This window comes from Primulina tabacum, chromosome 16 (assembly GCF_025594145.1).
Source record: "Primulina tabacum isolate GXHZ01 chromosome 16, ASM2559414v2, whole genome shotgun sequence".
Taxonomy (NCBI): domain Eukaryota; kingdom Viridiplantae; phylum Streptophyta; class Magnoliopsida; order Lamiales; family Gesneriaceae; genus Primulina; species Primulina tabacum.
Window position 1 is genome coordinate 33,676,149 of NC_134565.1, and position 27,767 is coordinate 33,703,915.

The following is a 27,767-nucleotide window of genomic DNA, read 5'->3' on the forward strand; positions in this document are numbered from 1 at the left end:
TATTTCAAATACACATACACACGAGTAGGTTATTTTCTTAACTAAATAGTTGACCGAAATACACACGAGTAGGTCATTTTCTTAACTAAATAGTTGACCGAAGTTATTTTGCAAATTTTTCCAAGGTCGGTGACCAACTTAAGAGAAATGAAGAAATCCAGAATGGAAATATTAGACACATGATTAAGCACATATTATACAAAAGAGAAGACAGACTGTATTAACAAAGTCTCCCACATCGTCCAATGGACCTGTTAGCAGTGGTAGAATGACAAAGCTATATCTCTAAAATAAAAATAAAAAAAAAAAAACTATACAATAACATGTGCATTAAACTATACTCCATGTTTTTCTTCTCCATATTTTGAAATGAATAATTCTTTCACGTTATAAACCAATCATCAAATCATTCTAAAATTTTACTATCTATCGAGCAGTTCACGGGCTTTTCAAGCAATTTCGATAAATATTTGATTTGTATATAAAATTATTAAACTCAAATATGTTCGAATTTTATTTTCAAATTGAAATTTTTTACTCGGTAGTTCGTGAACCACCCGTGAACTTTAATATTTTAATTAATAATATAAGATATATATATATACACATATATATTTATTTATTTATTACGAGTTTTTTAGTGCATTTTGAGCTTTCGAACCCTCATTTACGATCCTCAGAGCAAGAGTTTGAATAGCTCACGTATAGAGTTGGAAATTTCGAGTCGAACTCAAACTTGAAATTTATTTCGAGTCGAACTCGAGCCGAACTGTTTAAAATTTTTGAACTTCAAACTAGAATATCTTAATTAAAACATTAAATATTTACTAATAGTTGGCTCGATTCGGTCAATTAATCATGTTCAAACAATTACTATTTTATTTAGATATTTTTCTCGCAAAATATAATTTTATTTTATATCACGACAACTTTGACTAGCTATATCATATCCAAGTAATATTTTGAGAATGTATATCAAAATTAATGGAGAAATTATTTTAAGTGAATGGATTGGAAAACATAACCAAAAACCATAATAATTTTCCTTGTTTTGGTATTTATGCAATTCTCTAGTACCTGTGGGCGTTTCAGGCAAAATATATTCAATAATAGCAGCAGATGTAAATTAATCACCATTTCGTCTCCCGTCTTCCCATCGCCTTCTCTCTCTTCGATTCTCACGACTCCTTGTTGGATTTGCTAACTGCATACATTCCTCGGCGTTGACAATTCATTTCGATTCACGAAGGTTTTGTGTCTCTGAATTTTATTTTCTGCTAAAAGCTGAATTTCACGTCAGTTATCTTTTTTTAAAAAAATTTATTGGTCCGAATTTTCTGCGTTTTTAATCTGTATTCGTTACCTAATTTATTGATTCTGATTTTTGTTTTCAATTTTTCCGATTAACTAGTTTTTTCCCTCTCTGTAATTTTCTCGATCATCGATGCTTTTTTTTAGTATGATCGTCGTATACAAAGTCGTTTGCTTTTGTTGTGAATCTGTGCAGCTTTGATTTACGGAGTTTTGTTGTGCTGCTGTTTATCTGTTGGTTCCCGTTTTTTCACATGAAGTTTATTGGGGTTGTGAATATGGTGACGATGATTTAGCTAATAGATGTAATTTATGGCATTATTTGTTCGAATCTAATATTGGTCTATCTGTAGTTGGATACTTTTTAAAAAAAAACAATTTTTCTCTTGTAAAATTTGGTGAAAAATGAACCTGGTTTGCTGAAGTCGGTAATATTTGGTGCTTTGAGCTGATTTATATCTGATTCATTGATTTCCTTGTCAGACATTTCCGGTAAAAATTGTGTGCACTGTGGTACTCTTTATGGTTTCCCTTTTCATTTAACTCTATTCCTAGGTTTATGATTCTGAGGGCTTTTGGTTTTTGTCAATTTTGACGGTATCTTTTTTATCATTTGAGACATGCTAGTGCTTATCAGAGACATTAAAATTGAATTTTTTCCCTTGAATTTTTTTTTTTTTTTGCATTTTCCTCTCAGTCTTTTCTGATGTTTTACATATAAGTTATTTTTCATATAATCCCTACCATGTGTTAATTTAGGTGCCATATGAATTTTATTATCAACCTTTGGTGGTATTTACCATTAAGTTGTCTATAAATTTCCCTGCCATACACATGATACGTAGATTCATTCAGATCTCTGGTATTCCAGATTAATGGTTTAAATATCTAGTGTCACCGTGCTTTTGGATTACCCCCAAACAATTAGTCTGAGATGTCATCTACCATGCAGGTAGGATTGCTGTTTACTTTACTTATGGAAGATTTGACCTTTGATCTTTTAGAATCTGTATATCAAACTCAATCGTTCAAACTTTTAAGGTTTTTCTAGAGTTACTTGACCACGTGTTTCAGAGAGCAAGACTTTCTTTTTTTGTTCATCTTAAATAGCCTTAAGTTCTTGAAGCACACCATGAGAGAATTTACAGGTGAGATGTTTTGATCCACAGCTCTATCATCCTCTCCCCCGTTTCTTTCTTAAACAAGTATCATCATTTGATATGAGCTTGAACTATGGCCAGCAGTTCAATTATTGTCAATTGCTAAGGTATTTCTTTTACAGTTGTAAGATGATGGCCTAGCCCAGCGAGGTTATGGATGATACATTCAGGTCGTGGTTTTATGTATCTTTTGTAGCTTAGTGGTGACAAAATTGTTACAAACTTCATATATCCGCTATGCTCCTTATCAGTGATGGGGGACTATTTTTAGTGGATGGTTTCTCAGCCTCTCTATGAAGACATTTTGAAGTCCTCAAATATGCACTCTTTTGAATTATAAAAGATTTTCATATGCACTTTATCCAGACTATTCTGAGCACCCATTTTGAAATGGAGTACAATGTGAACTATAATGAATGATTTTAAAACAACTTTATATTTTTCTTGGTCTTGTTATCATGTAGAAACTGGTTCTTAAGTAATGCCAAGCTCAACATTCTAACGAAGCAAGAATATGGAACTTTTCTGGGTTAAAGCTTAAGGGTCAGAGAAATCAACATATAATGATCACATCACGATGGAGAGTTTGATTAATTTCCGATTCCAATGAGCAAATTATCTCCTATAATCGCATTCATTTTTGAAGCATTTGGTGGCTGGTGCATCTTATGCAGGAGCTAATGCATTTTGTGGGATTTATAACCAAAGATCACTCCCAAAAATTTGTTCCCTCAAAATTATTAGGAGAATAAAACCATTTGGCAGGTGGAGTGGCGGGTGGCCTATGATGGTCAGACTGCCCTGACTGTGCAATTAGTGGGACAGGAGGTGTGCAGTAGATAAGAATTGAAAAGCTTCACAGATCTTGTTTCCAAATAAATCAAAGTGCATTTCTTACTCCCGAGTCATTTAAAATTCTATCGTCATGAATAATCGAATATTAAGATTAATTGTTCTGTTTTTTCCCTTTTATCGATGTAGTTTGCCTCAGGGTTCTTATTGCTATGATTGTGCATATGAGAGGATAGCATTTTATAAAACGACTTCGACATAGTGTTCACATGCATATAACTGTTATCTTTCCTGGGAGAAGGTAAAGGCGACAGCAACAACTGGTTCGGGATGTTGGAAAATTGAGTATTAGCTTTTGTCTTTTTTCACAGAACTTTTTCCGTGAGTTATATATTTATGCAGAAAAGGGAACACGTAAGTTTATGTGAGTTTCATTTTAGGTTAATAAACAATTTATCTAAACCTTACTTGGAACCTCTGTGATGGTGGTCTTAAGACCAATCTTCCTTTTTTGCCATTTATTCAAAATTATTTGTTGGTCTTGAGATCTGTTATCTCAGATTATGTGTGATTCCATCTAGCTTTTGATCCGAAGGGGAAATTGGTTTTGCAGAATCTTGTCAACTATGGGGCATAGGTATATTTTTAACACACCTCAGACTGTTGAGACGGACGACGATCAGGGATGGAATCACTCTGAGCAACCTTACATGACTATGGGTATGAGTTCCTCACATTCATGTTCGTTCAATGCCACTCCTCTCTTTATTGAAACGGGGAAGAAAAATATCTTACAGTTCCAATTTGCTTACTTTAGAAGTCATTCATGAAGTTTTCTTTGGTGTTGTAATATTCTGAATATTTTTGTCCCGTTAAATTTGGTTTCTTACCTTAAGTTTTGTGAAACTATTCACAAACTTGAATGTGGAATATTTATCTGTTTTCTTTCAATGTTTAGATGAACTAAACCACGGAGGAATTTGTTTTTGGAGTGAGGAACACCACAGTTGAATGTCATTTCTTGTTATGTTGAACCTTGAGGCCATGATTAGGAAAGAATAAGTTGTGGTTATGTTCGATTGTCTTGTACTTTCAAGTAGTTGTATTTCAAAAGGTTTTTAAAGAAGTAACATCTCCATCATACTTAGTAATGGTGATTAACGTCCCTACTCTTTTGTTTTTGAAGCAAGGGTCAGTGCTTCTGGCAATAGCTCTCTTATTAATCCTGTGGATAATGTAGCAGTTCAAGGTGGACACATTTCTTTGCACTGGACACCTGCTCCTAGGTCTAGTGGCTACTCTCCGTCCATTCTTAATGGCGAACTGCCACATTATCAACCCCAGGCACCTGGTTCTTCTCACGACCCTTTTCTTCGTCAATCTGCTGCTGGAAATTTCCCTTTGCCCCAAGATAATTATCCGCATCAATCATCTTCCGCCAACCTTTCTGGGCAAATGATACCTGTAGCAGATGGTTGTTTTTCTTATCAGACTATTGACAGTGGCCGAGGACCATACAAACGTAAATACCCTGGCAACCCTCCATTGAATGACAGGGGTTCTACTAGCAGAGGTTATGATGTTGGAAGTTCATCCAATGTTCACTTGCCCACTGACGACCCATGGGAGGAGAAGCAGAATGCAGAATCTTATAATTCATCTTGGGGGTATCCTTCTCCCTCTTGCAGAGTAAATAACCTTTCTACCAGTAGCAATGGTACTCTGAGAAATGTGAGAAGTCGAGCTGAGGAAGACCTCGAAATCGCTTTGTCCAGGACCCATTTACCTAGCAGTTCTACGCACAATTCCTTTTTCAACAGGGCCTCTGATCAATCTAATCCTGCAGATGCCTGGAGCCAGAGTTCTAATGGTTCCACAATGGAATGGAACCAGAATTTCAAGCTACTTCCTGGTAATGGGTTGACTTGTGGATCAGGTAACTTGCACCAGTTTATTTCATTCTGTCAGTCAGTTGTGTTGCTAGGGTCTAAGGTCTTTCTAATGATGAAATTTCAGATTCCAGTTTCTTTTGTAATGATCCAAATCCCATGAATGCACCTACGAGTCATCCTAATGTTTCTGCTGAGGCTGGGGATTACCACAATGATATTACCTCAAATATGAATCCTGTTCCTCAAAATGTAAACAATAACTTGAACCAATCCACCAGAGGAGTTCGAAGTGGCTATGGTGCAAGATCTGTCCCATCTTTCAGGGCTTCTTCAAGCACTTTTCACCCTGATCACATAACTCCCTCAGATGAAGGGTTTCAAATTGCTGCAAAAAGTTACCACCCCAGAAATCGCCGAGCATTGCCCTCCGTTAGGATGCGCAACATCAACAGGAATGGAAGGGCTTTGATGTCAAGTGAAAGACAAAGATCATGTGATGACTACGCAAGTTTCCACAATCGATTGGAGGTATCCACTTAAAGTATTGTGAATGAATTTGACATTATTTTCTTCAGAGGGTTTGTTCTCTGAGAGAAGATTGGGAATACCAAGTTTGGCCTGAGTGCCATTTTGTGGAGGCAACTTTTTTATGAAACTGCTGCACTATTTTCTTTTTTCCAACATTGCTATTTTTTCCCCTAGCCAGTCAAGCGGAGGACCTCTAGTTACAGATGGTCAGTGATGTTAATATAACTTCCAAAGTTCTTCCATTACCTTAAAAAATAACTCAAGGTAGAAAGGAAGAAACACACTCAAGGAGACGTAAGAATTGTAAATGGATATATCACTACTTCTGAAGTTAGTTTCAGATGCTATAAAATCTGTTTCTTGCTGATTGAAGTTTTGTTGAAATGGGTATTACTCAATATTTTTCTGCGCCTAAACATGTGTGTGTATTTCAGGGTGTCGTGATTTCAGAACACCAGACTACATTTTATGGGTCCAGAGCTCTGTTTGATCAGCACAGGGACATGAGACTGGACACAGAAAACATGAGCTATGAGGTCACTTTCTTCTTCATTTTCTTAGATTCTTGTCGCAAGTTTATTTAGTTATACACCTAAATTGTTATCAAACAAAAGCATTTGACATGTACAGGAGCTTCTTGAGTTGGGAGAGAGAATTGGAAGCGTCAGCACCGGGCTGTCTGATGAGTCGATTGCCAAATGTCTCATCGAATCAATATATTGTTCATCTGACCTATTTCAAGATGAAGGATCATGTGTTATTTGTCTGGTTAGACTCTCGGCCATTCTTGCTATCATCCCCTTGATTGTTATTTCTGGTTGGGTTCTTTTACTTGCATTCAAATTGTTTGAGGAGAGAGCAGTCAATTTTAGCTAACTTTTCGATGGGAATATTTTTTTTAATCAGTAAATGTTAAATATATAGATAAAAAAAATGTCAGTTACATAATACACCGGACATACCCGAGCTAAATAAGACATTAAGAACACATAACAACTAGTCTAGCATTTGTCCAATTCGAGTGAAAACCAAAAGCTTGATTGTTAAAAACACAACATCAACATTAGGTGATCAATGGAAATATTTTTTAGCTTTATTTATATTTTTTCTATTAAAAAATATATATTTTGTCCCTAAACATTTCCTGGGTTCTTTTACTTCCTAAAAGAACATTAACCCATCCCACCTGTCTGAATTTGTTTCCCGACGAAATCACCCCTATGAAAACTCACTGGTGCGTTGCAAATTTCTGTCTCTTAATTGATTCGTCGTCCATTTGATGTGAAAATATGATCATTGATTCTTTATATTGTCAAATTTATCAGGATGGATACATAAACATGGACGATGTTGGGATGATAAAAGTATGTGGCCATGATTTTCATGTGGGATGTATCCGAAAATGGTTATCTATGAAGAATTTATGCCCTGTTTGTAAGGCGACTGCTATGGATGACAAGACGAAGAACAGTTGATTTATTTTCGTTCAATAATTAATTTATCTCCCTTGTTGTAAATATGTGTACTCAAATTTGAGGAAATGGACATTGTTAAATGTTAATTGAACTTTGGTGGTTTCATATTTGCGTCCTTCCTCCACTCATTATTTGAAGCTTAAATAATGTTAGCTCTTCAGTTTAATGAAATTTGTTTTATATTATAGTCAATGCGTCTGTGAAAAAGACCAGGGATGTCGACGAAATTTGGAAGATGAACGAACAGTTTGTGTTGAACACAATTTTTATAAGAAGAACATGTCCCGCTTTAGGTGAATGTGACTCTCTTTTTCTAACATACAACAATTATATTTGTGATTATAGCACAATAAATCAGAAGTTCATAAACAAAAAATGTTGCTCTTTCGATATGAAAAAGAATGGAATATATGAGCAATATGAATGCATAATTTCTCTCTCTCTTATTTTTCTATATTATGTATTGTGTCTATGATGTTTATGATCTTTCAATCAGATGGAGGTTTTTTGGAGTGCAAAAACCTACTAAGTCCAAAAGACACGTCTTGGAAGCATTGGTCTATGAAATAACAATACTTTTTGAACAGACAATAATGGCGCGCCCATGCCACTTTCCGAGTACAGGTGCGCTCACGCTTTGAAAAAACTCGCCTTGAAATATTTCCAGGTGGCGCCTGCACTGCTAAGTAATTTTTTTTTCTTTTCGAGCCTCGAGCTTTTTTAGTGTCTTTCTTGTTTAATCTTTGTTAATTAAGTTTTCCATCAGTTCTGGCTCTTAACCATTGAAGATTCCTCTTTCTTTTTTCTTCCGTAATTTATCTAAGAATTATTTCTAGTGTTTAGGGAATTTTTTTTCTATACATTTGTTTTTTTTTTTTTTTGCTATTTTGGTCATATATGTTATAAAATTTAAGTTTTAGTCATATATCTTGTGATTTTTGGCAATTTTATCATTTTTCATCAAGATTATTGATATGACACTACACATATCAGCGCCACGTCAGCACTACATTGCTTTTACATCAATGTCACGCTAGAAAAAGACTAAAATTGCAACAACAAAAAAAACAAAGATATCGGATTAAAACTGGAATTTAACAAGATAGAAGACAAAATCGGCAAGAAACTAACATAAATGGGAAAAAATTGTCTAATATTTATGACAATCTTTTTTTAGTTGGGGAGGAATTTGTTAACTGATTTGTCCCATACTTGAGGCCTTATCAAACCATCGAAATAAGCTAAAGAATTCGTTCATGGTTTCTAAAAAAAATTTATTCAACGACATAAATATCATGCATGCACATAAAAATCAGCAGCTTAATGTACAATGAAGACATAAACTTCACTTTGCAATATAATATGTATATATACCATCACTTTACCATACAGTTGTAATTGTTGAGTCTTCATGTCACCAAAGTCAATATATGGTTCGATACATAGGGCAATTCAATCATTCTTGCTTAAATTATGATTTCAGCTAATTAAGTTACCGAGAGAACCAAAGTGTAAAAATCAAACGTCAAAATCGAAGAAACTGAACAAAATTTAAATTTTTTTATTCTGATCAGTTACCAATCGAATCAAAAGAGAAAAATCCACAAATAGACTCATTTGACATCACAAAAAAAGAAGAAGATATTTTCACTGTCCAATCTGCTTCATTACTGAAAGCTGAAAGTAATAACCATAGATACAGAAATCAACTCATGTGGAACAAGACTTAGAAGCTAGAAATCAAAGAAAAACACAAGTTCTTCTTGAGGAGGTGCATCCATGATATTCTCCCCACCAACGTCGGTAACTTGTCCAAGAAACATATCAATGCGGATCCTATTTGTCAATGTGGTGGTGAGGAAAAGTGAGACATTGGAACATTTGTCTTTTTAATGCAATAGAGCCAGGTTGGTATGGAAGGTAGGCTAGGTAGCTCTATTGAATTGGGACAGAATCCGTAACACTCCGGACCATTTTGGTTCATGGTGGCAGACACTTTGCGCAGTTCATGATACTAACAACTACACATACCAAGTACATGTCTTTGCTGACATTGTGTGGTGGTTATGGAAGACCCAGAATTTATGGATCTTTGAGCTAAAATGGAGACATTGTCTTTAAAGCATTGGTTGAATGGAATGAATTTTCTGACAATCATTGGATAAAATTAATTGTATTAGTAACTAGACATCTTTTGCCTTTTGCTATTCTTTTGAGGTGGTTGTTTGGTTGGATATAGATTGGGATCAACAGTGGAAGATGAGAATCCATTTGCTTCGTTGAAATCTATTATATATGTGAAGCAAATGTTGGGCTCACTCAATTGAAGCCCAAATATAAACCTATTCCCAAATGTCATAAAAAATTTACTAATAGATTTCAATAAAGCCGAGTATTACGCCCAATATATATGTGAAGCAAATGTTGGGCTCACTTAATTGAAGTCCAAAAGTTAAAAAAAAAAAAAAATTGGGGCATTCCGAGAATTGAACTCGGGACCTCTCGCACCCTAAGCGAGAATCATACCACTAGACCAAATGCCCTTAATTAAAGAAATCGTGAATATTAATTATAATACTGTAATTTTCCAATCCAACTCCAAAAATTATCTATCCAAAGTATTTATTAAAAATGAAATTAACTAACATCAATTTCTTTCAATTCTTTATTTAAAAATTATGACAATAAATTATAACAGTAAACTAATTTAATTTATTTACCTATATTACGGATCCCACACCATCCATTTCTAAAACACCTTCTGTACAACTAATTTTACATATTATCTCGTACGTATTAATTAAGTTTAAACTTTATGATAAACAAATATATCTCTAAAGATATAATATTTATATATTTTACATCATATAAACATAACATCAATAGCCATTCTGCCATATTTTACAATGAATATGTCTCTTGTGAGACAAGTCCCACGAATCTTTATCTGTGAGACGAGTCAACCTTACCGATATTCACAATAAAAAGTAATAGTCTTAGCATAAAAAGTAATATTTTTTCATGGATGACCAAAATAAGATATCTGTATCACAAAATACGACATGTGCGACCGTCTCACACAAGTTTTTGTCTTTTACAATTGAGTTAATTACATGTACCTCATGAGCAGTGGCGGAACCAAGGTTTTCATTTATATCCGGGCTAGAATTTTTTAAACCATAGTTGAGCTAATATTGACAAATGGAATCCCGGACTACCAGAAAATAAGATAAATTTTATGTATAAAAAATACAGGAAAAAAATAAGCCACTCGGGCGGACAACACATGGCTCCTCCCGTGCTCACGAGTCTTATCATAATTAAGAAAAATCAACCTAACTTCAAGTTCACATATATTTACTATCATGCTTGTATTAAGCTTACATTACACCCGTTAATTTTAAAAATTACATATAGCTTCTTGTTTTTTTATGTGTGTTAAAAAAACTAATTTAAGAAAAAATGTTTAAAAAATTAATATTTAATATAAATTTGAATTTTAGTTCTGAATGTTAAAACTCAAAATACTATATTTTTAATCGATGTATTTTAAAAGTAAAATACGTAAAACCAAAACAATTTATATTTATAATTTTTTTACTTTTATTTTAATTTTTTGTTTAATTTTCATATGTTAAAAATAAGGTAAAATTAAACTCATTTTTTAAATACGATAATTGTAAAATATAATTTTTAAAGTTAAAAAAGGTGGAAACTTAAGCTTGAGTTTTGAGTTTTTTTCGATTATAGTAAATTATATGTAATCCAATATATTAATCCAATATATTATTAAATTAAATCATAATCAAATTTAAAAAAATTTCCAAAAAAAAACATCAAATACACATGACGTTTTTTAATAAAAATAAATTTGAAGCACAAAAAAGACATAATTGTCAATTTTACAAACTTACTAAGAAACAAGAACACAATCAACTCGAAAGAAAAAAAAAGAAAGGTAATAAGAGTACAAGACACATGAACCAATCCAACAGCATACTAAGTAAGTATCATGATGTTTTTTATATTCGATTCGTACAAGATAAGACACAAATTTAGCCCACACGCCCCATGATCTGACCACCCGGGGGAATCATGGCCAAGACCGGTTGAGCATTGAATCCAGGGTGATGAAGCCTGCGACGTACCTCACGACCTTCTTGACAAAGGGCGCATGGATGGCAAAAGACGTGAGTAGCAAAATCACACGCCGTTTCGCATTGCTCCAGATGAACCTCATCTTCCACAAAGCTTCCACAGCATCCACATGATCTGTTAAGTGCCTCACAGCTTCCCTGTTGGTGTGTAATGTTTTTAGCGTAAGATAGAAATCTACCATATAGACCAGACAACCAATTCAAGGTGAGGTTATGTATCTGATCCTAGGACAGGAATTCTAGCGTTGCAAAAAAGTCATAGTAAATGATAACAGTACATCTCAAATATTTTAAACTATATAATACTTTGATGGCAGGTTACGATTGCAATTCATATATGCAACTATACAGCACAATGGGGGAAACGTTGCTAACATGTATTGCCCGTGGAATTTTTTGGAAGTTTTTGCTCGGATGGTGACACAACAATGGTAAAGGGAAGAAGTAGGTGATAGATTTATGAACTAAAAAATCTCGTCTCGTACGCGTGAATGAAAAAATGCAAACCGTTCTTCGACTTGCAGTGGAAGTTTGAGAAGGCATGAACCATAAATTTCACATGCTTATCATGAACTGGGGGTGACTATCAAGTTGGATTCATATTTATGTGGAAGACATGAAAATGTACAAACGATTATCCAGTTACGATGATTTGGAATGATATACGAACAAGTTTTTAAAAATATTGACCTCATGATCGAAAAACTCTTGGTGCAATGTATTGTATTGTGAGTAAAGGTAAAATAAAGCCTAATTATTTTTTAAAAAAAAATTGTACAGGTCAATTCTTGCAAATGACCTGATCCAGTTATTTGCTGCGAAATATGAGTATAGAAGCGTGCATATACATATTTTGAACTGTAAATTGTAAAACACCGTGCAAAGTAGCAACAATTGTATTCAGTGGCAATTTCAATTGTCAGCTCTTAGAACATGACAACGCTAAGGGATCAAAACAAGTTGTTCATGCGGAATGATGTGTGAAGAGTATTAGACACAAGTTTTGCAGAAAAATAGCATATCAAGATTCATGCCACCCTCAGCTAAACAAAACTAAAATTTTATTCCCAATTTCTCTAAAAATTTAAACCCCAGAATGACTAAGCTGACCTGCATTCTTCCTCGCCCCACAAAAATCTCTTGTCCACTAATGCTCACAAGTTAATTCATTGATATACATATTTTGGCTAACTACGAGATAGCATATAGCAACCTTAGTAGAATTGGTCGAAAATAGATCTAGAAATGAGTGTTTACAAATTAACATCTTTGATTGCTTAAAAGCTCAAGGTAAATCATACAAGTGGCATAACAATTATATATATCTTTTGTAGCATGAAAATTTAAAACACAACTGACCTCTAGGTTAAACTTCCTTCGAATGGCGGTACGAGTGGGATAAGAGAACCAGGGTGCAAGGCAATTCCCACCGAAAAATGAATTCCCAATCAAGTACAAAGCAGTGTATGGCAAGCAATGATTGGTAAAACTACTGGGAGTGGCTCCGAGTCTCTCAACATTGCTTCCATAGAGTAAGCAAGGGGCGATACTACCCAGCAAACCTGCTCGATGCAGGATAATCATACATTCATGAAGAACAGAAACCAAAAGAATTGGAAAAGACACACTTTTCAGAAGTAATGTCTAAACAATGCAACATGCTTTTGAAATCTAAATGAAATTCAGTGAAAACAATGCAATTACACTATAAAAATTAAAAGAAAGAAGTAAGTTGAGAAATACGACCGCAAACATGCATAATTTCAAGAAACATTATTTCACAGAAAGAACATGACCCAGAGAAAAAATCAGCTATTTGAATAGTTTGAGCGGACAAAAATACAATTTCTTCAACATCAAAATAGTTATCAATAACATACGAAGAAAACATGGGGGTTAAAACTTAAAACAAACAGTCATTAGCTATGTCAGTATTTAATCTTTGGTTTACTATCTATTCATTTGAGACACAGTTAAATGAAGCCTTTAGACGGCACAAAGTCATTGGCTTCATGGTCATAACATGCCCTGAGGCTGAGCCTCTACGATCACAGGTGCATCCTTTGGGGGATTTAAAAGACCACACAAACCCATTTGTTACAAATAGGTTCAAGCATGATCAACATGATTATCAGATATCCCCTTTTCTTTCCTTTGATGATAAATTTTCTTGATCGTATCTTTCATTTTATTTACTCTATCACACATTAAAAAACGATTCTTTTCCGACCCAATCAACACATATAAGCAATTTGATTTCATTTAGTTAATTTTGTTTGAATTTACCCCAAATTCAATCATCAACAATAAGTGAACGACCTCTAAAAACGTGATAAATTCAACAAACCAAATATGTTAAAACACAAATCTTGATATGGCAGGAAAAATATCAGGCAAGAATGGCTCACAAACTTCAAGATCGCTGCTACAAAACTCATCATTTCTCCCGAGACAAGACAAGATGCCGGAATCCCATTGGGACCTCTGCATATTGACCTCACCAACTGGAAGCCCATCGGCGGTCCAGCCTAACGACACCGCCGCGGGAGGAGGAGCTCCTCCGTTCTTGGCGGTGGGCTTCTTTTCATCCTTAGTAGCCTCAAATTCTTGGTCGTGTTTCGGAAGCAAAGGGTTGGATTCCTCGAAATTTGCCATTCGAATAACCAAAAGTATGCAGAGATTAATGGAATCTGGATTGTGCGTTGTGGTTAATTAAGCGGTGAGATCAAGAAATGGTCTTTCTTTCTTTATTTCTTTATTGAGGAAAGAATTGGTCTTTTCGAAATGCTTATCTCGCCACGCGGTTGCTTCCAATTTTTTATATATATATTTTTATCAAGATACTTTGAATTTTGTTCAAATAAATAAATTTTCTCGCTGAGATTTTTAAAAAAAACCCCAAAATTAAAACGAACTTGACGGCGTGGAAGCAGGAGGAGGATACGAGGGAATGAAGCTGTCTATTTCTTCCTCGAAGAAAATAAGATAACACCTTGAAATAAAACAATGAATTAACTAGTTCCAACTTCCTTAAAATAATGACATCATTATTAATATATGTGGAACATCTATGCACATTACAATTTTTATAATGAAATATAAAAACCAAAATAATTGCTAATTCATTACATCACATTCTATAACGTTAGTATATTGTAAGACGGATCGACTCTATCTATGTTTGCAGTAAATATTAATATTTTCATAGGTCGAGTCGAGTTGAATATTTGTCTCACAAAATTGACTCACAATACACACAGAGAGATCCTTCTTCAGCCTCCAAAGTTATTATCCTGAGAACAAGGTTTCATGTAGAAATTATTTATTATTAGAACAATTAAATAAATATGTATCGAGAATTATTCAAGCAAAAGCTATTTTGTCTTTTTCGTCGAATCCTTTATTTTTTAAAAATTATTTCTCGAATGTTGGAATATATATTTTTTGAGTGAGTCTCATGTGAGACCGTCTCACGGATCCTAATCTGTGAGACGGGTCAACCCTACCGATATTCATAATAAAAAGTAATACTCTTAGCATAAAAAGTAATATTTTTTCATGGATGACCCAAATAAGAGATCTGTCTCACAAATACGATCCGTGAGACCATCTCACACAAGTTTTTGCCATATTTTTTTCCGTTTTTATATTTATCATCACTCCCTGAAATAACTCTATTATTTTTTTATATATATTAATGCAATACTAATTTCCTAATCTACGAACTAAATATCTCAACATTTTCTCGAGGGTAATTGCACATATGGCATAAAATTCTTAAAAAAAAGTTAATAAAATAATATATATTAGTGTGTCTCGTATTTCTTGCGAGACGGTGTCACAAACATCTACCTCATATTTACAATAATAAGTAACACTTTAAACATCATAATTAATATTTTTCATCATTTCAAAAAAAAATATTTTTCATGAATGACCTAAATAATATATTTGTCTCACATAATTGACTCGTATCCTTTATTTTTAAAAAAATCATGCAGATGTAACATTTGTGTTATAAAAACACTAGAATATTTACATCATTTTTAAAGAGCTTTATGTATGATTTTAAGAAATAAAAATTTTTAATTTAATTAATTTTACAAATAGGGTTTTTGTTTTTTAATGCAATTTACTTTAATTTTCTTGAAATAAATATTTATTTTTTGAAGGAGAGATTTTACATGTTTTTGGGCCTTTTGAACTCGATCTATGACGGGCCAAGCTTGCTTTGGGATCGACACCGGGCTGATCCGCAGCCCTATTTGGTGGCGGGAGATAGGTGTGAGTCTCTGGACCTCGATAATCAACATAATAAACGTCAGATTCCATGCTTTTCACTTGCAATGTCCCTAAAAAAAAAAGGTCGATTAGCCCAATCAAGATTATGATTTCAAAGTACATATAAAGTTTGATGCCACGAGAAATTTACATTCTAAACAACTAAAACACATGTTTTCGCATGAATCGTCGGCTTATCACGGCCTGATCGAGTATGTCGTAAATTTCGATCCGATCGAGTATACCTAATAAATACTTCCATACACACCTGAAAACAAAACTAATGGATGTAGAGTAGTAAAAAGAACATGGAATAAGAGAAAACCTGGGGAGAAACTCGGTGCTAAGACGAGGAAAATGAGTACACTTGTTCCGAGGAGTGTAGCCTTAAACTCCATATTCCAAGATATCGACGAAATGACTCGATTTCGCTCTCTTTTCCTTTAGTTTGTTTTGGGTAGCTTTTTCGTAAAAGAAAGAAAAACAAGTTTATGTGTGGGGAAGTATGAATGAGTTTAGGGTGATATTTGAGAGGATTTGGAAAGCGAGAGCATCACCAATCAGCACAGCAATAGACTGCAAGGACCTAATTGGGTTGTGTTGGGTGGTGACATTTATGTAGTGTGAGATCTGCTCTTTCTTCATTCACTGTTTAGGTGTGGAGAAAGAAAGGAAAAATAACGGATATAATTATATATTTGGTCTTATATTTCTTTTTTAAAAAAGCTTTATATCTATATATATATATATTTATAAATTTTCATGTCAAGAATTGTTTGACCCGGAAGATCCAATAACCAGAAAAAATCAGGTAATTTTTTTATGTGATACAATGTATTTGTCTACGTAAAAATACATATATAACTTATGTACCACTGATCAGCCCTTGACACTTGATGTGAGTGGGCAAGGGATGAGTCTGTTGGGACTCGAAGATTGTAACAGACCTTAAAAAACCAACCAAACAAGTGATGATGCACTTGTTGTAAAAATACACATACACTCATACGAGACCCGCTCATATGTTATTTTTGTGACACAGATCTCCAACTCAATCAGACTCACGAAAAGTATTATTTTTATGTCTAGAATATTATTTTTAATTACATATATGGATCGGATCCGTTTTAAAAATATACATTGTGACTACTGACTAGGATGAGTGTGCCCATGCCATTTCCCTTATGGGCAAACTATGGACATTCCCATGTGTGTATTATTGAAAATGTCTTAGATATACATCCCATTCACCGGACCATCCTTTTGGCTGGACTTAACTACACAATACACAACCTATCATTTTACGTGTGTCCTCACTCACTATATATAAAATATCGTGAATTTTCCCCAACTTTATGCATATTCGTCGTTCACGGGGGCATATGTTCCCATATTTCTTCTCAAGTCCCAGAAATTCATAATTATTATCAAATTTTTGCAAGTTTGTAATAATAGATCTTCATTTCTTGGGAATTTTTTTATTCTCTTTTTTTTTTTTTTAATGTGGGCATCTTTCTTTAATCGATTTCAATTCTGATTGATGATCAAGATTGGCGTCATCACTCATTAATCTTTTGTGACCATTTGTGGTTGGGAAATTTAATGCATTGCTGGGAGAGGACTGAATATTTATTTGGGGGTGAGGTGTTCTTTTCCAGTAGGCTTGGATGACACAAAATCAATAGCCGGTACGCGTGAATTTTAACACACGACAGAAATTCAATGTACTAATTTGGAGTCAATGTCTACTACAAGTGCTGCTGCTAGCGTCCACACTCGCTAGCGAACGCATCGGTTCACACGATATGTACTACACGAGTAAATCACATTCAATCTTGTAATAAGTGTCAGAATCGATATCATATGTTCGATTTTCATTGCTACAATTTCACCAACAAACATTTCGACTTTTGGTAATTTGAGTAACAAAGTGTGTTGATAAAGCACATAAAATATTATACATAAAAGGACGAAATTTAATATTCTTCGTAACACGACCACCGTGCTGCTGTCACTCGATCCATCAATTCTTTCTATTCGAGAAACAACAAGATTGAGTGTTGCTTAGTCGTCGAGTTGCACGTTACGGCATTTACCAAACACGAAACATCGCGACAGAATTGGTGTGATTGGATTTCCCTCACAAAGTATTAAGAATAAGTGGTCGAACGACTGTAAAGTCTTTTTCATCGCAATTATTAAGGTCCCCGATTTGTAAAGACGTTGATTAGGTGGATACGTCCATTTTAAATGATGGACCTTTTCTTTATTTATTTAAAATTAAATCTTTTGTGATATTGTGTCACGAGTTTATATCTGTGAGACGATTTAAGAGTTGACATTTGAGCCTTTAATCGATCAAGGATCAAGCTCGAGTTTAGTCTGACTCGAATAAATCGAACTTTTTTTAAAAAAATGTGTAGTTTCTAGTCGGGGCAGTTTGGTATTCGTAAACTATTTAAATCGGTGTAAACCGGTTTGGATTGGAATACTGACCTGTTTTATCAACTTAACCGGTTGTGGTTCCATTGAACCGGGTTTCCAGATTCGTAATTTACGAGTGTATCGCGGACCTGGTCTATTTAGGGCCAAGATGGTTCATAAAGTCCAAATGTTTTAGTGGACTTTTGTTGGGCTTACAAACTATTTCTCTCAGTTCAAATATTATTTCTACCAAAGCCCGTCCCACAGCACAGCGGAGCCCAACAGAGCATCAGCGCTGAGAGCTTTCCTTACCAAACGAAGAAATAAAATGGGACACAACGGTATTTATATTTAATTGTTTGAATTTAAGTTATAAATTTATTAAAATGAATTTTTGCATTCAATCACTCCTGTATTTTTATTTTATTATGTGTGTGACACTTATATCTTTTATCAAATATATTTAAATACAATTAAGGTATTAAGTCATAAATAACTTAAATTATGAATAAATAGTTGGTCAGTGTTATCGAGTTTGATTTTCTCCATCAACAGTTTCTCGAACGAGCACGTCTCATAGAGTCTGCTAAAGTAGTTGATTTGTAAACTATTATGTTTGCCAAAAGTTTACCTAATGCATACAAATGAGATAGCTGTTATAGATTTAATTGTCATTAAAAAAAGAGTAAAATTTCACAACTGTCTCGAATGATTCATTAGAAAGTCAATTATTTTATTTTATTTTATTTTTAAAAATATATTCTCTTTAATTACAAATTTTTTTACTAGAAATGGTAGAGCCGTAGAGATGGAAGGAAAGAAAAGTTATCCAAACTTCCAAATGAGGCCTACAAATCTTGTCTGTCGATCACAGTGTGACAAATGACAACGACAAATATTCCGAGTAATATATTATGATTATTTATTTATTAAATATATATATATATCTATATATATCTGTGTGTGTGTGTGAGTGGTTTAATAATTATTTTTAAAGTAGGGAGGGCTATTAAATGAATAGTAACAAATGAGATGACAATTCAGTGTCGCCTAATTAAATTTGATACCGTCAACAAAAATAAAGAGCTCAATTAAATTTTATAATAAATTGTAATTAAATGCGATAAGAAGTGGGGTTCACATTCAATAACTAATAAACATCAATGGTGGCCCAAGAATAACAAGGCATAATAATAATTCATAACATATTAAGATAACCACGAGTCCTATAAGAAATTGATGGGATATACAAATCATGTCACAACAAAAATAAATCATATGATATAAGAATAGTAATTCTTTTGTGAGAAAATAGTAATTTTTTTTGTCAGACGATCTCACGGGACTTTATTTGTTGAGATAAGTCAAAATATGTTCATATTTATAATAACAAGTGATATTTTTTATATCAAAAATATTATTTTTTATATGTCATCCAAATAATATATATGCTTCACAAATTGAATTTTGAGACCGTATCACAAAAGTTTTCTTGTTCATTAAATTAACTCGAGAATTGCAATCTCGTGTCTGAGTATGTGATAACAGTAGATATTCGTTCAACGATTCGAAATCAACCGAAGAAAAATTAAAAATTCGTTGAATTTAACTTTAAACTATATTGGAAATCATCATTCAATTAGAAATGATCCCTGTGCAAGTTATTGTAAATACAATAATCATACATTAATAAGTTGCATATAAATTTATAATTATTTATAATAAAAGATAAAGATATCTTGGAGTTGTGGGGCCTCTTAAGTGTATCACCTCCGCCATTGATATAAAAACAAACCAGAACAAGTAACTTGATCTCGACTTCCAAATAAAAATTACTATCTCATTGATTGTTTGATAATTCACATATCCTGATTACAAACTTCAAAGATCCTCCTAAATTTTTGTTACTCTCGAATAAAATGAGCTCGGAAAAATAGAGTATAATTGTCGATCTTGGATTTTTTTAAACATTATCTCATAAACAGACTCTCTCTCTGATATGTTCTTTTTAACGTGTTTTCTTAAATGTAAAACCACATATCCATATTTGGAAACGAGTTTATTTCGTCTTACATAAGACTCGACTCAATATCTTCAAGATAAATCAAAATAATACACTAGTAGAGCTCAATTCATAAGTGTTTTGTAACTCTTATCTATCACAATTGCGCACGCTCACATATATAATGACGCGCACAAATAACCTTTGTCCTTGCGTCACAAAAATTCACACATATCACAATAAATGAAAAGTTTTAAATTTTTCATAGTCTCGTTTATACCTTTTTTTCCCCTTTATTGTGTCAACGCGTCGACAATACCAAACCATTTCAGCTAAGCGTTCAACGAAACACTAATTTAATAGCATCATATTATTATATAAAAATTAAATAAACGAAAATATCCCATTATTTAAATACAAAATATCTCCATTTTCGATAATCGTTTGCTTCATACAATTACCTTAATTGCACAGTAAAAAAAAAACATATCCAAAACGAAATTAAAATTAAAATATTAATTATTGTATTAATTACTCTAAATTATGCCCCTAATTTTCTCTGCCTCCACAAAGTGGCTTCTGGATCAAGCCTTGCTCCTGTTCTTGCAGGTTCTGATTTGCATCTTGTCAGTAGTAACGGGTGCAGTGAGTGTATTGCAATTTCCTCCGATTCTTGCTCGATATTCGCCGAGTTTTCCGATTCCTTTACGCTTTCTGGACTATTTTCGTATCTGGGTTCCGTCAGTTCCTCCGATTTTGCTTCATTTTCTGGCTCGTTTTCGTCTGTATTTTCAGATAACGGAGATCTCCAAAACCTGCCACCCAGTGAAGAAGATCTGTAAGGCGCAGATCTACACCTTGTCAAGAACAAAGCATTTTTTGGTGGAGAGGATGGAGATTCAAGAAAATCCCTCTTAAATTCTTGCACCCCAGCTCCAAAATATTCATAATTTTCGGTTTTCTGATCAGAATAAGCCCTGAAGGAATCCTCCGTGGCGTCAACTTTCTTGCAGTAGCCAGACCTGAAAAACAAACCCCACTTGCAGAAAATCCTTCTGAATGACCTCTTTCGACAGCATGATAGCGTGAAATTCTTCTCACCAAAAAGGGCTTTCTTGACCCACCAGCAGGTGTGGCGGCGCGCCGCTGCTCCACCGGGTTTCTCGACCTTCGACACGGCGGAGCGGCGGACTCGAACTTGGCCAATGCAAGTGACTTTCGGGGAAGATGGTTCTTGAATATTTCCATTAAGAGCCGCATCGATTTTTCTGCTGCGCGTGTAGAAGATTGGGCTTGTGCGCGATCTTCCTCGGCTTCTGCTCCCCGCATTGCTCCTCAAGAATTTCAGCAACGGCGGCGGAAATTTGTCAGTCCTGCTTGGACTTGATATCGGCTTCGATAAAGCTAGCATCCTGCTACACGAAGCACAAATCCTACGCCGAATCTTGTGATTTTTGCTCGGATCTTTTTATGTTATTTGTGTTTTCCTGTGTTTGTATGCATCTTTTGTTTCGTTGCCAGTATTTGTGCGTGGCTCGTGCGTGGTTGACTGAAGGAGAGGGATGCTTCATGAGAGGGGGCCTCGCAAATCGAAATTTTCGATCACTGGAATTAATTAATATTAATAATAAAAATTTAAAGGCGCAGATATCATGTACATGCGATCACTTGGCCATCTGACTGGGTTGCTTATGTTACATATAGTATATATTTTTGGATCGATGACATAATATTTATTTCGTGTAATATATGTGAAAAGTTTAACAAATATAAAAATATTACTAAATTTTTTATTTCTAAAAATCAAATTCATTTTATTCGTGTTTTAGGAAAAAAATTCTGAAAAACATTAATTTGCTTAATTTATGATGAGTTTTATATTTACATCTTATTTTTAAAAAAATATTTGGCAATAGACATGATAATAATGAATGCTGTATTTCAATAATAAAGGGTCAAAACTTGTGTGAGACAGTCTCACGTGTCGTATTTTATGAGAAGAATCTCTTACTTGAGTTATTGATGAAAAAATATAACTTTTTATTATGAATATCGATCGGGTTGACCTAAATTCGTGAGACCGTCTCATAATATACTTATTCATAATAAAGATCGAATTAACTATTCAATTGTTAAAAAAAGAGTAATCAGACCATTTTTGCCAAATAAAAGTAAGTGAATCGTCACTAGTAGAAAAATCGCTTTTTACTTCGCGTATTCAATGAAGTAATAAGGTAGTTAATTGCCGAAGTATATGGACGTGAAGTAATAGATGTACCTTTTACTTCACATAATAACCGAAGTTGTATGATTGAAAATACTGAAGTCTTTGGCCGGTTTTCGAAGGAAAACCGGTCCAGAATTGGACCGATGCCGAAGTAAGAAATGTGTTTTACTTCATCGATTATTGTAAATAATGAAGTAATATATTATATATAACTTCGTCTTAATTATTATTTAGCGAAGTAGTTTATAATATTTTACTTCATTATTTACAATAATCGACGAAGTAATTCATCTGAAAGACCTCGTAGTTATGTATTTTGATGAGGTAATAGACACAAACAACTTCACAATTTATCCTATTTGTGGAAGTAAATATAATCTATAACTTCAGCATTTATCCTATTTATTGAAGTATTTTATATTATGTTACTTCACAATTTACATTTAGTGACGAAGTAAGTGGTTCGAAAGACTTCAGTAATTTGTATTTTGATGAAGTAATTGCGCAAAACAACTTCGCTTTAACAGAACAATGTTGAAGTAAATTAATTCTATTACTTCGTCTGATTTCTTATTGACGAAGTATTTAATATTATGTAACTTCACAATTTGCAAATAACAACGAAGTAATTTACCTATTACACTTCATTTTTTTTTATTTTGATGAACTAATTGTTAAAAAAAGACTTCGCAATATATGACTTAATACACTAATATAATTAAACTCATAAATTATCCATCTAAGAATTATTAATATCCACGAATCCACAATTACATATTCATCAATCCACAAGTAACTCAAAGAATGTATCCACAAAACCAAAAGTATATCCAAAAATCCACAATGACAAACAAAATATTTGTCCCAACATACACCATCCATCTAAGCACCTACATAGGAGTAAACAAATTCACTCCATTCACTTCTAACCTCGTCATATTGACATTGGGTGTAATATTGGTTCTTGATGCATCTTGCAAACTGAAATTTGAAATATAAAAAACGCAAGGCTGGATGATTAAAACATAAAAAAACGTAAGGCTGGATGAGCCGCCAAGCTAGCTAGGAAAATTAAAACTTAATCTTGGAACACAAATATAATTAACACATGCTTAAAAATAATTATAAGAATTTTCCATGTACAACATATTTTTTTTCGAAGAACAAGCTGTCACAAAAAAGTAAAACCATATTAATTTGAGGATTAACGTAAAAGAATTAATATATGAGACAATTTTGATATGATTAACATGATGCATGTACCAATAAACGCAGACAACAAGAGTCTCGAGTTCAATCCGATATGAGGGAACCAATAAAGACATATATAGACCAAAAAAACAGGAAAAGACAAAACCAGATCACCTTAAACTCCAACAAAATCTGAAGCCACCCAACTTCTTGTTTCAAGAAGCGAAATCAACTTAAAAGTAAGAACATATTGAATTTGTGCCACTTGGAAATGATACAAGAATCTTGAAAAAAAGACAACACTTACAGTCCAGAATCATACTCCCGTATATGATTTCTGGGCTTCAAATTTCTTGATAAAACCAACAACCCACCAAATAAAACAAATGAAAAGAAAGTATTTTAACCAAAACATATATCAGTAATAAACAGAATAAACACAAAAGCTTAAGATTATAACACAGAAGATATGAAAATCAGGAACAAAATTTCCTTTTTTATCAATAATATAAAATATATCACAATGACAACAATTCATCTCAATCAATTATCTATTTCAGCATCCGCCTGACATTTATACAATTAGAATAGGGTGATTAAAATACTAGCTCCAAACTGTTCACCGCAAAATGCATAAAGCAGATTTATCCACCTAACCTTTGCACGAAACCAGTCAATGAACTTCTTATTGTGAGCATCTTGTATCCACCTTTCATCTTTCTCTTTTCTCGGAAACATTGACTTCAGGAAATATTTATGTTCACTGTGAAAATATATATATAGAATTTTGTGTTGGATATTAAATATTGACAATCACATGGGTGCAGAATTATAGAAGAATGCAATACACTTACATAATGTAGGGAGATACTTCTTCTGTATTTTCCAGCACAGTCAAATGTGCTTGTTGAAGGTCAACTTGTGGCACTATAATTGGTGTTTTGCATGCTACGAAGCCAGCAATGTTTGATTTGGGATCGTGATTTGATTGAGGGACCCCAATAGGATCAATGTCATTTAGGTATTCCGAACAAAACTCAATTGCTTCTTCGGCTGAATATCTCTGAACAATGCAACCTTCAGGATGTTTTCGACTGCCTACATAACTCTTAAGCACCTTCATGGATCTTTCGAACGGGTACATCCACCGGAAGTACACTGGTCCACATAATCGAACTTCTCGAACAAGATGAACAGTTAAGTGAAGCATGACATCGAAGAAAGAAGGGGGAAATACTGCTCCAATAAGCAGAGTGTAACAACCAAGTCAGATTGCAGCTTATCTAACTTGGCTACATCTATCACCTTGCAACAAATATCTTTGAAGAAGAAGCATAATCTTATGATGGCATATCTAACATGTTTTGGTAACGCATCACGTATGAGTCTTGGCAGGAAATGCTGCATTAGAACATGACAATCATGAGATTTCAAGCCAATCAATTTCAACTAAGACAAGGACACAAGATTTTTCAGGTTCGATGAGAAACCTTCTGGGACTTTTATATCCATTATCGACTGACAAACTTGTAACTTTTCTTTTTTTGTGAATGAGCATACAACAGGAGGAAGATATGTTCTTTTTTCACCAAATTTAGGTGCCAATTCAGGCCTAACTCCAATTTGAACCATGTCCAACCTAGCTGCCACATTGTCCTTGGTTTTTCCTTTAACATTCATCAAAGTATTAATGAGAGATTCGAAGACATTTTTCTCTATGTGCATCACATCGAGACAATGCCTAACATGCAGGTGTTTCCAATAAGGAAGATTGAAAAAAATTGATTTCTTCTTCCAACATTTTCTGAAATCTGTTGATCCAAAATCTTTTTCTTCTTTACTATCTTCCAAATTATTGTCATTTGCATTCTTTCTCTTTTTACCTTTCACAATAATCTTCTTTCCGAAAACACACCTTATGTCAGAAAGCTTGTCAAACAAAGCAACCCCAGATAATGGTGTAGATGATTCTCCATGTTCTTCCATACCATCGAACTCTTTCATTTGCCTCCGATATGGATGAAACCGTGGTAGGAATCGTCTATGACCAACAAATGACATTTTCTTCCCATTTTCCAAATGCTTTGCACAAGTATCTTCTTTGCATACTGGGCATGCATAATAACCATGTGTAGTACATCCACTAAGATTACCATAGGCTGGAAAGTCATTGATGGTCCATAGTAAGACTGCTTTAAGAGTGAAAAATTGTCTTCGATAAGCATCATAGACACCATCAACTCCATCCCACAATCGTTGCAAATCTTCAACTAACACATCAAGATAGACATCTATATCGTTTCCTGGTTGTTTAGGCCCTGAAATGAGCATAGTTAGCATGATGAATTTTCTCTTCATACACATGTTTGGAGGCAGATTATAGGTGACCAACATAATTGGCCAGCAACTGTACCGACGACTAAGGTTGCTATAAGGATTAATGTCATCAGCTGCAAGTGCAAGGCGAAGATTTCTTGGTTCACTTTCAAAGTCGGGCCACATATGATCCACCAACTTCCAAGATGGCGAATCAGCTGGATGACGTAACTGACCGGGAACTCCTGTGGTTTCTGCATGCCATGTTAAATTTTTCGAGGTATGTAGAGATTTAAACATGCGCTTAAATCATGGTATGGGAGGGAAATACCACAACACCTTTGCAGGAACACCTTTCTTCTCAACGTTCTTCTTGGTTAGCTTCCACCGTGACAAGCCACATTTAGGGCAGTTTACGCAGTCTTTATATTGCTTCCTATAAAGAATGCAATCATTGGAACAAGCATGAATCTTTTCATGACTCAACGCCAAACAACTCAATGTCTTTTTTACATCATACATTTTGGTTGAAAGGTTGTGATTATCTGGTAGCATATCCCCAAAATCCATTAGTAGATCGGAAAATAGAGCGTCACTCATCCCATGCTTTGCTTTGGTGTTGTATAGTTTCACAATTGCACTCAACTTTGTGTAACGCTTACATCCATTATACAAAGGTTTCTCTGCTTCCTCCAAAAATTCCATAAACGCTTCTGGATTTTCTGTATAGTTATCATATGCTGCCTCACACATATTAGTGGTTTCAAAGTGTCCGTGATAGTTACCAATTGGTTCCTTGTTCGTGCTCCAATTTACTTTGTCACTTTCAACAGACTCACCGTGCCAAATCCAATTCACATAATTTTGACTAAAACCATGGAAATAAAGATGCTCTCGAACGGACTTAGATGGTCTTTTTTTAAGATTTTTACATTTGCAACAAGGACAATGAATTAAATTGGGGTCAATATGGGGATTCTCTAAACAGCCTCTGATAAACAGTTCCACACCCTCCTCGTACTGTTTTGACCTTCTATCCGAGTGAATCCAAGAATTATCCATTTCAATACAGCAAAATACCAGAAATATATAACAATAAATTTGATCTAAACCTGAAAATATTACATTTAATAATGTCATTTTCAATTTAATTTGTTGAGCGCAAAAAAAAAAAAACGAAAGAAGACTACCTATTGACTAACAAACGAAAGAAGACTACACAGATGCATATAAGTTAGAAAAACAAAAAAATTCGACGGAGACAATGACTAACAAACACCGTCATGTCCAGTCCTCAACACACAGTGCATATAAGTTAGAAAAACCGAAAATTAGACAATGCCTAACAAGAAGGGGACAACAAATATTTTAGACAATGCCGAACATTAAGAACCCAGATACGGACAACCAAGGCCTTAGAAAACAACACGCACCTCCAAAGAAATGGTGTGTATCTCAACCACCAACCTCATCAGAAACTATTGAGTCATACATAAAGGGACTTCTCAACTAGAAGCTCTTGATAATACAAGACAATAGACTACCGAGTCTTTGAACACAACAATATATCAATTACAGTATCGAAAGGCCTACCAATCGCTTGCATTAATTCTGTCAACACGTGAGCCGCATAGAATACACTTGACTTATAAAGTCTTAACACCATGTATTTCAAACTTCTGATAAGGTTGGTGGTGGCCATTTTCAATAAATAACTCAACATAGGTACGACAACAAGAAATTAACCAATTATCGTTCCAATCAATACCATACCTCGGGAAACTGGTGTCGGACTAACTCAGTGCTTTGAACGGTGGTGGTGGTGGTGTTTTGCTTCCCTATCGGTGAGTGGAACGGCGTGGTGTTAGGGTTAATTTTGAAAGAAAATGTGGATGGATATAATGAGCTCGTCTGTGAAGGAAATATGATATAATCGATATTATTCAGCGACGGTTTCTAAAAATCAGCGACGGTTTTTGACAAATCCGTCGCTAATAGCGACGATTTTTTA

At 34.1% G+C, this 27,767-nt stretch overlaps 3 protein-coding genes and 1 non-coding gene across 19 annotated transcripts; 1 reads left to right on the plus strand and 3 right to left on the minus strand.

Annotated features, from left to right (window-relative positions):
• The first annotated feature begins 1,110 nt into the window (after positions 1-1,110).
• Positions 1,111-7,263, plus strand: LOC142529930 (uncharacterized). 16 transcript variants are annotated; one of them, XM_075635644.1, is made up of 9 exons: positions 1,264-2,263; positions 2,365-2,459; positions 2,594-2,641; positions 3,877-3,983; positions 4,450-5,199; positions 5,280-5,683; positions 6,118-6,219; positions 6,314-6,451; positions 7,009-7,263. In XM_075635644.1, exons 3-9 carry the CDS (start codon positions 2,625-2,627, stop codon positions 7,156-7,158), a joined length of 1,668 nt encoding a protein of 555 aa, XP_075491759.1. In that variant the 5' UTR covers positions 1,264-2,263; positions 2,365-2,459; positions 2,594-2,624; the 3' UTR covers positions 7,159-7,263. The 16 variants fall into 16 exon arrangements, with proteins under 16 accessions (XP_075491765.1, XP_075491770.1, XP_075491760.1 ...); XM_075635645.1 differs by lacking the exons at positions 1,264-2,263; positions 2,365-2,459 and adding an exon at positions 1,237-1,249; XM_075635641.1 differs by adding an exon at positions 3,453-3,564 and having other exon boundaries at positions 1,264-3,356.
• A 2,366-nt stretch (positions 7,264-9,629) lies between these two features.
• On the minus strand, positions 9,630-9,701 carry TRNAP-AGG (transfer RNA proline (anticodon AGG)). The gene has a single exon. It is a non-coding gene; the product is annotated as a tRNA-Pro (tRNA).
• Positions 9,702-10,988: 1,287 nt separating this feature from the next.
• On the minus strand, positions 10,989-14,118 carry LOC142528853 (cell number regulator 8-like). Its single transcript, XM_075634092.1, has 3 exons — positions 13,724-14,118; positions 12,675-12,877; positions 10,989-11,453 (listed from the first exon to the last, which is right to left on the minus strand). The coding sequence occupies exons 1-3, from the start codon at positions 13,968-13,970 to the stop codon at positions 11,214-11,216; spliced, it is 690 nt and encodes a 229-aa protein (XP_075490207.1). The 5' UTR covers positions 13,971-14,118; the 3' UTR covers positions 10,989-11,213.
• Positions 14,119-20,563: 6,445 nt separating this feature from the next.
• LOC142528525 (uncharacterized) lies at positions 20,564-21,433 on the minus strand. Its single transcript, XM_075633574.1, has one exon. It carries the CDS (start codon positions 21,431-21,433, stop codon positions 20,564-20,566), a length of 870 nt encoding a protein of 289 aa, XP_075489689.1.
• Positions 21,434-27,767: the final 6,334 nt, after the last annotated feature.

Excerpts from the sequence above, each read along its gene's own strand:
- LOC142529930 (XM_075635639.1), top strand. The coding sequence starts at position 3,533 with ATGCATATAACTGTTATCTTTCCTGGGAGAAG. Across the intron at positions 5,200-5,279 it reads TGGGTTGACTTGTGGATCAG|ATTCCAGTTTCTTTTGTAAT; the intron begins GTAACTTGCACC and ends ATGAAATTTCAG. Across the intron at positions 6,452-7,008 it reads GATCATGTGTTATTTGTCTG|GATGGATACATAAACATGGA; the intron begins GTTAGACTCTCG and ends CAAATTTATCAG.
- LOC142528853 (XM_075634092.1), bottom strand. The coding sequence starts at position 13,970 with ATGGCAAATTTCGAGGAATCCAACCCTTTGCTTCCGAAACACGACCAA. Across the intron at positions 12,878-13,723 it reads TAGCAGCGATCTTGAAGTTT|GTTTGCTGGGTAGTATCGCC; the intron begins GTGAGCCATTCT and ends TGCATCGAGCAG. Across the intron at positions 11,454-12,674 it reads GAAGGAAGTTTAACCTAGAG|GGAAGCTGTGAGGCACTTAA; the intron begins GTCAGTTGTGTT and ends ACACACCAACAG.
- LOC142528525 (XM_075633574.1), bottom strand. The coding sequence starts at position 21,433 with ATGCTAGCTTTATCGAAGCCGATATCAAGTCCAAGCAGGACTGACAAA.